This window comes from Euprymna scolopes, chromosome 18, assembly GCF_053919585.1.
Source record: "Euprymna scolopes isolate OS-2025 chromosome 18, ASM5391958v1, whole genome shotgun sequence".
Taxonomy (NCBI): Eukaryota; Metazoa; Mollusca; class Cephalopoda; order Sepiida; family Sepiolidae; genus Euprymna; species Euprymna scolopes.
The window spans coordinates 26,064,634-26,077,171 of record NC_136499.1 but is presented as its reverse complement, the minus strand read 5'-3'; the positions used below and the strand labels follow the sequence as shown (position 1 = coordinate 26,077,171).

Here is a 12,538-nt window from a genome sequence, read left to right as displayed (position 1 = left end):
TTACAACACGACGTCAGCTGATATTTGGGCTTGGCAATCTTAAAAATAGTCTTCCTTCTTTTATAGATGAAAAAGAAGAATTTTTACAGAGGAATATTTTACATTACACTGGTCAAGGTTAAACCTGTGTAACGTAAAATATTCCTTTGTAAACATTTTTAAGATTGGATTTTTTCGATACTTATCGGATTAATTTCTATGCAAAACATATCTAAGAGCACATATATAATTTAAAAATTTAATGGTTGAGAAGACCAGACAAGTGCAAAATTGATTTTAATAAACATTTCTATTCATTAAAATTAAATTGCATTTTTATTTTTTTATTTTTTATTTTTTTCAAATTTTTGAATAGTAAAATATTCTTCTTCAGGAAACACAGACAGTTTTGTTTTCTTTTTTCGTGCCATGGTGGGGGAGATAATTCTTGCACTTGTCTGATCTTTTCTTTTAAAACATACTTATCAAAGTATTCTTATGTACATCTATATCAAAAACACTTGTAAATGTTTTTTTTAATTTTTTAATTTTTTATTTCCATACTTTGTGGACCAGGCGCGAACGCAGACCCCACAATTTTAATGAACCACCATTCTGCCAGATCAAACATACCCATTCCTGTACCTCGATACATCTTCTATCATTATATGTAATCAGTTTTTTAAAATAGTCAACCATATAGGAGCCTATTTGTGACCACACACACACACACACACACACACACATTCAGCTTTATATTATAGATATATATATGATGATGAGAATAATGGAAATAGTATTCTGATGAAATAGAGAAATAAAAAGGAACAAACAGTTATGTGTTCATCAACGTTTTGTCTTTATTTTGAGACTTCCTCTAGATGAATGAAAACAGAAACACCAGTATAAATATTTGAAAATTTTCTTGTGAAAAGTGCGACGCTGTTCCATTTTAGAAACAGAAAAAGACGTTGAAAATTAAACATTAACAATGCAAGCTACTCCCCTTTTTTTTTTAATGTTGTAAGATTTTAATATGAAAAGTATATATATATTTTTTTTCAAATGAACTATAGTTGTTAGAATTCAAAGTATTTGTTGTGTTTATGAAATGAATGATTTTTTTCAATTTTATTATCAATATTATTTTTTGTGTTGTAAAATAGCTTAAATGAAAAGGACCTTAGGTCACATATTTGCGATGTAACAGTCATATAAGTCCAAATATGGGACCTACTTTTGCGATGTAAAAATACGTAAAGATGTTTTTGTATTCAAACTAAAACTACTAACTTTGCATTAGCTTCGCTTCTCTATTTCTCTTTCTCTCTCTATCTCCCCAACACTGGCTACACACGTTTCCTTAAATAACAGATGCCCACCAAACAACTCATCAGAGACAAATGTATATGCCTTAAAAAACAGTTGCAAAGTTTTGTTTTGTTTTTCCTTGGAATTAAAAAGGATTTGTAAAAAAAAAAAAAAAAATGTGGATAATAGGAGATGGAAATATTTAAAGTTTGCAAAAACATAAGAATAACAAACACTTATTGCAGCGTATATACATGTATGTATGCATCGCTCTATATTTCTACTAATATGACATATGTATCTGTTTATGTGATTTTTAACTAATGTTTCATTTTTATTTGTCTGTTTTATGATGTGTTGGGGTTCATTGCATACGATTAATTGAACACAAAGTGTTATTTTACCAGTAGTTGTGCAATAGATCCATTATGATTTGAATTCTGCATTGCATTCATAGTGGATATATAAATTACTAATGGAGATTTGGTATCTGAAGCCGAACCTATACTATTACTCTCTAGTGTACTACTGAACTATCAATACGCCCACAGTTTATGGATTTTTTTTTTATTCTTTTAAAAAGGATTTTCAAGATCAGTTCAATTTTTACAATATCTTCTATTTATTAAATTGTTAGGTGACAGTACAGAATAGTTACCCCCTCCCCATCATGTTAAGAATGAGTTTCTAAATAACTTTATAATTTCCGCATGGTCTATAAACTGCAGAAGTATCAAATTTCTAATGTTCAATTTTGTTTATTATATGGTTTTAGACTAGTATAGTATCCGTATTATGGTCATAATATCAGCCTCCCAGGCATTATTTTCTCCTTTTTCAGAAGATAGTATAATGCCTGTTTTGTTATCATGAGATCATCCTTCCAGGCATACCTTCTTTTTTTGACGGACAGTGTAATATATGTATATATGTTCGTCATGGTAACATGGTCAAAGACCAGCAAAAATATACGATTAGTGGAAGCATGTTTTTGCTAGTAAAAATAATTAAAATAAAAACTAATATAAAACGAATTATACAAATTTGAATGTGTTTCAGTACCGCATTTTTCATTACTGCCAAAACAACTCTGCAGACAAAAACAAAAAAAAAATGTGAAAAAAATACAATATGCAGAAGTCGGCCAGGCTACAAAATCACCACCCCACTGTCTTCATCTGAATAACTGAAAAAGAGGATAGGAAAAAAATCTTAACATCAATACAAATGAACACACAAATATAAAAAAAATCCTACTGAGATATAAATATTTACACATACACATACAGATGTGAACAAGTACATGACAATAATAGTCTAATGGCCAACATAAATTTAGAATTGGTTTAAAAAAAGAATTAAATATGTATAAAACTCCATTATAAAGATTTGCATAAAATAGGGCAATTTGTTTTTTAATTTGTTTTTTAATTTGTTTTTTAATTTGTTTTTTAATTTGCTTTTTAATTTGTTTTTAATTTGTTTTTAATTTGTTTTTAAATTTGTTTTTCAATTTGTTTTCAATTTGTTTTTAATTTTGTTTTTAATTTGTTTTTTAATTTGTTTTTTAATTTGTTTTTTTAAATTTGTTTTAAATTTGTTTTTAATTTAAAAAAATTTTTTTTTTTAATTTGTTTTTAATTTGTTTTTAATTTGTTTTTTTAATTTGTTTTTTTAATTTGTTTTTAAATTTGTTTTTTAATTTGTTTTTTAATTTGTTTTTAATTTGTTTTTAAATTTGTTTTTAATTTTTTTTTTAATTTGTTTTTTAATTTGTTTTTAAATTTGTTTTTAATTTGTTTTTAATTTGTTTTTTAATTTGTTTTTAATTTGTTTTTAATTTGTTTTTTAATTTGTTTTTAATTTGTTTTTAAATTTGTTTTTAAATTTGTTTTTAAATTTGTTTTTTAATTTGTTTTTAAATTTGTTTTTAATTTGTTTTTTTTTAAATACAAATCACTCTGAAAGAAAAATTTTAATTATTAAATCAGGCAAACCACTGTGTTATGTTCATATTTACACAACATTTAAAAATTTTTTTTTTCACTTTCAGATATAAAGAAGATGTTTGGTTATGGGACTTGGACTGGTCAACTGCACAGTTTAAATTAAAGAAAGAAACAAACAAAAAGAAGAAAATTACTCAGGTCAAATATATATATTAGAATATCCTAAATATAGATTCCATAAGCAAAGTTTCTTTCTTAGAACGCCTGTAGAACTGTCTTCTGTTTGCCTGCTTTCCAGCTGACTACAATATGGTTGTCTTCAAGTCTAATGTAAACAAGTTCTGTATGAACCGTTCCACTTAAGTTAACAAATTTACCGAATTTCCATTACTAAAGATTACTATATTGTCCAATTGACTACTGTACACTCTTTAACCCTTATCCTCGAGTGGCCTCTTGGCCTCGATAAGTGGTGATGTCTATGTAAAAAAAAAAAATATCAATTAAAATTCACAATTGCAAAAACTCACATTGAGCTATACTTGTGAGTCAATGTAAATGGAATAAAAAAGTGATTGCATTACATTTTTAGGGATGGACACAATATCTAACAATGTGGTTTAAGAAGTTATTGTTAATTAGACTTTGTTAAATGTTATTAAGTACCACAGAGAATATGGTGTTAGTGGATAAATTGTGTTTTGACTTGGTAATGAGAATTTTTGATACAACTATTTTATATCTGTGAGGACATTTCCTTTTAAAATTAAACAAGCATGAACATTTTGCTTGCAGACTTTTAGATATTTAGATATACATGTATACATCTATATATATAAAAGTGAAAATGTGTGTATGTATGTTTGCTTTTTGTGTATGTCCAAGAAAGGCTTTTTTCAGAGAACACTCGGTCGGCTCGCAACTTCTTAAAACTTTTTATATCATATATAAATTATAATATCTCCGAGTTAACAATGGAGCTCGCCTGTCTATTTAATTTGCTTGAGTTCGGGAAGATAAATATTCAACAGTTTTCGCTCGCCGTGTGTGAATTAGGTTTTTTCCTATATTAAAGGCGACACTAATTCTGGCGGTATTTTTCTGGTCACGATAGCTGGAAATGTCTGAAAGCATTCAGCTTTGATCAATGTGGAAATATTTTCCTTATATCAGATATTGCGCGTGCATTTTTTGTATGTCTCGAAAAGGCTTTTTTCGACGATGGTCCTGGGGGGTTACTATCGCTTAGAAGTGTTTCTATACCCTCTAGATAATAATATCTAGGATTTGGGAACGCGAGTCGCCTCTAGATTTATTTACGTCGACTTTTATGAGATTTGCGCTATTTCGCTCTGCCCCCTGTTTGTCCTGCTTTTTAGTATAAATACAGTGAAACTAAATTCAAACTGGTCGTGTTCTCGGTTTTTGTGCCAAAACATCCAGAAAGCAATCAGCTTTTGATCAATGTGGAGTTTCTCCTTATATCAGACAATTGCTATTCGATTTGGACAATGGGAAGCTGCTTTCCCCCCTTCCTGCGATGACCTCATTTAGTGTCTTCCTGTCAATCAAACCTCTTTCACTTGCTTTATAAGCCTTTACTGAACATGCAATTACTCTCACTCGCGGTCGAGACGGTTAAGTAGTTGGCTTTTGTTTCCACCTATGTGGCAAGGCTTCTGGGTTCAATCCTGCCTCCCGACCAAAAATATTTTTTCTTTTACACCTTTAAACACGTTTTTTTATTACTTCGCTTATTCTTTAGTCCCCCCTTACACACAGGTTCAATCCGACAGGTTTATTTATGCCATTTTTTTTCCGTTTTGGTATTGGTTTTTCCGATTTTTTTAATATCGTCTTTTTTTGTAATATTTAAGCAGGGTTATTAAATATCCCCCCCCCCCCACACACACACACCTACAAACAACCGGGCAACGCCGGTTACCCCAAAAGCGAAAATGTGTGTGTGTGTTTGTATGTCTCACAAGAACTTTTGACACGGGCCACGGATTTTCGCCAGATAGGTATCATTTTAAAGCTCCAACCTTCGCCCGACAAATATCGAAAAATTGGCCAAGAACATTAATTCCTTCACCCTACAAGGAGGGTGCCGGAAAAAATGTTCCTTCATTTTCTCTCCTCCTGCTACTACGACAATGACGTAATGTTTGACCTAGAAAACATTGACGTTAGTTTAAACCACCTGCAAGTGTTTTTAAAGGTTTAATTTTATCTGTTAGGGATAACGTGTCGGGCATTTTTTTTCTGCCTTAGCCTCGATGCTTCGGGTTCGAGCCTGTCTTTTTTTTCATCTTTTACACATTTTTTTCCTTTTTTTTTTTTAACGTTTGTTCGCTGTTTTGCTTTGTTTTGGTTTTTCCAATTTTTCTTAACATCATGTTTTTTTTTTTATAATAATGAAACAGGGTCACCCTCTTCTACATACATGCCTCCAAACACTCGGGCAACGCTGGGTACCCCCCGCTAGTCTATAATATAAATCTCACCTGTCTGTTCAAATGTATGTATGTACGTTTGTCTGTATGCATAAAACTTTTGACAGAGGCGACGGATTTTCACAAGATCAGTATCATTTTGAAGCTCGACCCTTCAGACGACAAATATCGAAAAATTGGCCAAAATATTAATTGCTTCACCCTCAAGCAGGCACTTTTCTAAAGGGAGGGGTCGCCTTTTTTGCCGATATTTTCGAAAGTCATCGCCTCTTTTCGATTGCCTAGCCTTAATTTAAACCTATGTCACTTCCGGTTTGGCAATGGGTGCAACAGCAAATACGTCAGGTTTTTTTTTCATGTTCTTTTCTTTCTTTGTGGTACGGATTTGAGCCTGCCTACTACCACTATTTTTTTAATTTTTTTTTGCTCAACACACACCTCCAAACATGCAGGCAACGCCGGGCACCCAGGCTGGTGATATATATAATCTAAATTGTAGCCTGATGAGTCCCTGCAGTAATTCTATGTAGCTTAATTGCCACATATATCTTCATAGCTTATATATATATATATATATATATATATATATATATGGCAATTAAATATATATATATATATATATATATATATATATATATGTATATATATGATGAACTACAGATTATATCATCAACTGAAATGATCTGGAGGCAGGATATACTGAAAAGACAAAAAAAAAAAAACCAACTAAACATATTTTAATGATTTCTTCTTGTGTTTCATTGTTGTTCCATTTATCTTATATACTAGCAGTTCAGGCCAGCTTTGCTTGAGCCCTATGTAGTTCATAACTTTATGTGCATGTGTGTGTGTATATATATATATAGTAAAAGGTTTGACTCATGTCCAGGTAACCTACATCTAAAATTTCAAGTGTTTAGACCCAAAATTGGTGGAGGAGTTTGATAGTCTGTAATGGTCAACTCTTTCAACTTTGACCTCTTGGCAGCCAAATTTTTGTCCAAAAACTGATTAAAAATCTTGCTGCATGTCTGAATACCCTCTATGTAAAATTTCAAATATTTAGACCCAAAATTTGCTGAATAGTTTGCTAGAAATTGCAAAGGTCAAATCTTTTGAACTTTGACTCCTTGGTAGCGAAATTTTCAGTCAAAAAACAATTAAAAAGCTTGTCCTATGTCTGAATACACTTTATGTAAAATTTCAAATGTTTAGACCAAACAATTTTTTTAAACTGACCTCAATTTTGACCCCTTAACATGTATTGTTTTGGGCTCAAATCAAGTTAAAGTTTAATTCATGTCTAAGGAACCTACATCTAAAATTTTAAGTGTTTAGACCCCAAATTGGCAGAGGAGTTTAGTAGAGTTTTCAAAGGTCAAATCGTTGAACTTTGACCCCTTGACAGCCAAATTTCTTGCCAAAGTCGGTTAAAAAGATTTCCCAAATCTCAATACCCCTTATGTCAAATCTCGAGTCTATAGACTGAAAATTGACAGAGTAATTTAGTAGGGAAATGTACACACACAGACAGACACACAGACAATTTCACTTATTTATATATATATATATATATCAAATGGATGTAACACATAAAATAAAACTTCAAAAGATTTTGTGTAATATACCAAGCTAAAATAAACCATTAATTCAACTGTATAATATGTGGGTTATCTTTGCTAAATATATTTTTCATCTATAATATAAATCTTACTTGTCAAGATCGGTATCATTTTAAAGCTCGGCCCTTCGGATGATTAATATTGAAAATTTGGCTAAAAACATTAATTACTTCCCCCTCAACTGGACAGGGAGGGGTCGCTTTTTTTGTCAATATTTTCGAAAATCATCCCCTCTTTTCGATTGACTAGCCTTAATTTAAACCTACATCACTTTTGGTTTGGTGATTGACGCAACAATAAAGACGTCACATTTTTTTTTTTTTTCACATTCTTTTTCTCCTTTGAAGTACGAGTTTGAGCCTGCCTGCCTACTACCACTTTTTTTATTTTGTTCAACACACACCTCCAAACACCCGGGCAACGCCAGGCACTCAGACGAGTATAATTGAAAAAAGAGAATTATCTCCTTTCCTTGATTGGTTATAAAGTCAGGAATTGGCTTTTAGATTGGAAATCAATTCATGTGACAAGGAGCATGTTAGTTTTAATTTTTTTTTCTGTGAAAAATCATTAATATACAACAGTTTATAATTGGAATTGCTTTAAGTTACCATTGAATTGGGAAAAGCAAGGAAAACTAACATTTCTGTATAAAAATTTCAACATTCTCAATGTGCTCCTAAGTTAACTTACATGCAAAAAAACAAAACAAAAAACTGAAATATATATTTTTTATAGTTGTTAAGAGAGAATTATCTCCCTTGCTTGATTAATTATAAAGTCAAGAAGCAGCTTTTAGATTAGAAATCAATTAATATTATGACAAGTGGCATGATAGTTCTAATTTTGTTTGTTCTGTAAACAGTCGTCAGTATACAATAATTTATAATTGGAATTCTTTTAAATCTCCATTGAATGAGGAAAAGCAAGACCCCCCCCCTCTCTCTCCCCTCTCTCATATATATATATATATATATATATATATATATATATATATATATATATAACAATGTGCATGTGAGGACACTTCTCAACCTATACACTCAATAAATTTTTGATCAACAGACTTGAACTTTGATATATAGGGTATTCAGATACGTGGAAAACATTTAATTGGTTTTCATCTGGAAAAAAGAGCTGCTAAGGGGTTAAAATTGAAAAATTGCTACGTGGAAGGGGATCATCAGATTTTTATCTTTTTCAATTGCTTTATGAATGCACATGTATGAATCATTCACATGACAGGTTCCTATGTTAAAAATTGTTGTGCAGTAGATTTTTCATCAGCCAGAAAAACTCATAACACGTCTTCATTTTTGAATAGAAATATAAAAATTTTTCTTTTTTTTTTCTCTATTGCCTCTTATGTGTGCGCCAAGTTAGAGACAGAGTGTGGACAGGAGTGTAAGTGTATGGAACCACAAGCTCGTACTAAGTTTGCTTTGCCAGCTGAGTGTTAACTTCTCTCTTTTGCTTTTTTTCTCTGGGCTATATATTTGACCTGCAAGTAAATAGAAACACCATTCTTCCTATAAGTGAACATGCCCTTATTGAAAGAACAACTTATAGTATCAGTATTGTGTTGTGTGGCCGGTGGGTGTATAACATTATTGTCAGTGTTTATAAACAACGTGACATCTAGTGGTTAAAATGTTCTTCTGTTGTCGTATGTATGTGAATGCGATATTTCACATATGATAAAACAGTTCATTATCATTCAGTCTGTGTAACGCACAGGTAAATAACATACCTCTCTGTGGTGTCGTTGTCTCTTCTCATTATTCCAGTTCATCTCTCTTCGAAGGAAACCAAACAATAAATCAATTATATATTCAACTAGCCTTGGTGCCTGGCATTTCCCAGGTGTTTGGAGGTATGTGTTGAGCAAAAACAAAAAAAAAGTGGTAATAGGCAGGCAAGCTGTAACCCATGACGCGAAGGTGGAAAAGAAAGTGAAAGAAAATCTGACGTCTTATCACTACTCCATGACATGACTGGAAGTTTGGAACGTTAAAATTAGGCAAAGTCAATCCAACCCATACGTTGACTTGCAAAATAACTTGCAAAAAATCGACCCCTCCTTGTAGAAAATTGCCCAGTTGAGGGTGAAGGAATTAATGTTTTTGGCCAATTTTCGATATTTGTTGTCCGAGATGTCTAGCTTCAAAATGATACTGATCTCGTGAAAATCTGTCACCTCTGTCGAAAATTTTAGGCAAACATACATACATACATTTAAACAAACAGGTGAGATTTATATTATAGATATAACTTTATTCTTGAGTTCTCATTGGGACTGCAAGACGTTAAAGTCACGTTTCACCCAGCTTCCAAAACACGGAGACAATATCTTTTGTGTTAGCTTGTTTGACTTTCCAGTCTGACTCCAAACTCTAAACTGATTATGTTTATCTCTTTACGTCATTAACTCCACGTAACATTAAGCTCATGTGATGCCATCACTAAAATCATTTCCATTGTTTATATTCTAACATTCTTGTTTGTTTTAACATTCTTGTTTGTTTTAACATTCCTGCGTTAACATTCCTGAGAACTATCAAATGTAAATATTTCAACTTAGCATAACTTTTCGCATCGATAACATTTTTCTGTCTAAACAATCACAATCATAATAATGGACCAGTACAACACTCATCATAATAATCAACTATTTTATTTTCTGGTGTTTTCCGGTAAACTACCGACATAACATCAACATAACATTTTCAAGATTTCTATTTTGACACATCAGTATTTCAAGTTTAAAATATCAATTTCTGAATCAATTAAGTATTATAGGTATTTATACTTAATCTAATTTATAAAACTCGCTATGTCTGTCTGTCTCCATATATTCAAACTCTATCTCTTCCAAAACTAAGTCGCAGATGATTGGATTTTTTATGGACCATTTTTATGAGTCATTAGCCGGTTAAAATAGTTTTTAAGGGGTCAAAAGTGGGTCAAAATTGAAAAAAAATCGTTATATATTTTATACGTTCATCTTAGTTTATTTTTAATCAGTTCATATACGTGTCATGTTGGTGTAGTAGTAACATCACCAGCTTTGAATGCTGTAGTTTGGCTTCCGGTTTCGATTCTAGCTGATGGCACCCAAATACTTTTTTTTTTAACTTTTGAAATCACGACTCTAAAATAATATATACGAAATCTGGACAAATTAAAATATCATATTTAAACATATTTTACGATCAAGCAAAGAAGAGCGCCCCCTCTCCCCCCCCACTTTATACTTTATGAAACAAAATGATTAGCATAAAAAAATGTCATTGTAACGCTTAATAATTATAGCAAATTTATTTTGTTTGAAGGAAAACAATGAATTAAAATCTGATGAGGAAACAGAAGATGAAGATGAAAACATAATCAGTGATGTTTTTGCTACTGCATCAAGATTACCTGTACGGCCGACGCATAAACCTGGTTATCCAAAGTAAGTCAGGGATTTCATATCATTTTAATATATTTATAATATTTGTTTGTTTTGAGCATCACAAAGATTTTGGTGCTTGTCCAGAATTCCCCCTATATTTAAACAAAAATTTGTATGCTGTATGTACCCATGATGGAAAAAAAATGTTATATTCCAAAAATCAGATAAATTGATCATGTAGTGTTACTTTTTTTATAAAGAAAGTCATTAATAGGAATTCATAGGCATTACAACAAAAATCTTGCAAGTTTGAATTATGTTGAGTTATCTTCTTTGCTTTTTGAGACTGTTTTCAAAATGACGTCGCAAAACAGTTGGTTAGCCATAAAATTTGATTTTTTTATAATTGAATTAAGTTAACAGTGGCAAGTCTGTTATTCCTCCTCTTTTTAATGGTCTTCAGGTTATTTCATCTTCTAAGGATAAAGCTGATTTCTTTGTTCGTTTTTTAGTTAAAAATTGTTTTCTTGATGATTCTGATGCTGCTGTTCTTGATTTTCTTTTGAAAACTGATCACTCCCCTTACTCTGTTATTATCATTCCGAAGATGATTGCTAATGTTCTTTTTTATATTTTGAATAATCTAAGGCTTCCAGTGCTCATTCAGTTTGTGTTGTTCTCAAACATTTTGCTCCTGAACTTTCTTCTATCCTCTCAAAATTATTCAATTGCTGTTTGTTTCAATCCTGTTTCCCTTCGTGTTAGAAAAAAGTCCTCTATTGTCCCCATCTTTAAAAATGTTGATCAGTCTGATCCAACCTAGTATCATCTTGTTAGTCTCCTCTTTTTCATTACTAAGATTTTTGAAAAGTTGATCAGTGGCAAGCTTGTTCATTTTCAGGCTAGTTTGAGCCTCTTTAGTAAATATCTTATTCTTGTTATACTTTGTGTATTTTTTTGTTCAGATATAAAAAAAAAATAATTTAAGACTTTATATTTAACTTGTTTGTCCACAAAATATTCTCTGCATTGCAACATATATATTTTTTTCTTTTCAGTTGGTATCGTGAATTGTGTCCCAGATATAATTCTGAACATTGGAGCCCTGGTCCGTCACTAATTACCCCACAAGTTCGAGTTACTCCAAAATTACTCCGTCTGACCTGGGATGGTTACCCAGTGCATTATGACAATCAGCATGGATGGGGTTACTTAGTGCCAAAACATCACGTCCACCTAGAAAAAGAGAACCTTCTTGATGGAGAAAGTGATGATAAATTCAACATTGTCGATGAGATTGAACCAGAACAATTGGATGACAAACCAAAATTTCCCCTTAAGTATGTTGAGTTCATTTATTAGATACTAGCGGGAGTGCCTGGCATTGCCTGGGTGTTTGTAGGCGTTAAAAACCTGTAGCATTAAGGAAGAAAAGAAGGTGAAAAAAAGAGCTGGTAATTAAGTTTTGCCCGGTGAGGAAAATAAAAAAACTAGAGAGAGGTGTTTCTCGCTAACCATTACATCATAGCGAATAATAAAATGAATGAGTTGTAATTAAGTTAAGAATCACACGCTTAAATCTGGCTGTAGGCCAGTTAAGCTTTCCACTTTCTGCCGTATTTATTTCCCCATGATGTTGGGGAAAACCAGCTACCCCCAAAAAGGGGGAGCTCTGGCAGTGTCCAAATGAATAGCAATTGTCTGATATGAAGGGTTTCTCCCCACATTGATCAAACCTAATTGCCCTCAAAACGTCCCGGCCAGAAATATGCCTTTCTATCAGTTTCGCTTTATTTATATAAGAAAGACAAACAAACACCGAAAACA

The 12,538-nt window shown here is 31.7% G+C and overlaps 1 protein-coding gene across 3 annotated transcripts in view; it reads left to right on the top strand.

Moving 5' to 3' along the window:
• The window catches only part of LOC145297542 (DNA polymerase subunit gamma-1-like), a 231,559-nt gene that overhangs the window by 102,390 nt on the left and 116,631 nt on the right, over positions 1-12,538 (top strand). For all 3 annotated transcript variants that reach the window (XM_080143503.1, XM_080143500.1, XM_080143504.1), the window contains 3 exons: positions 3,344-3,437; positions 10,650-10,771; positions 11,770-12,051. In XM_080143503.1, coding sequence (XP_079999629.1) covers positions 3,344-3,437; positions 10,650-10,771; positions 11,770-12,051 — 498 coding nt within the window. The remainder of the gene's footprint in view (positions 1-3,343; positions 3,438-10,649; positions 10,772-11,769; positions 12,052-12,538) is intronic.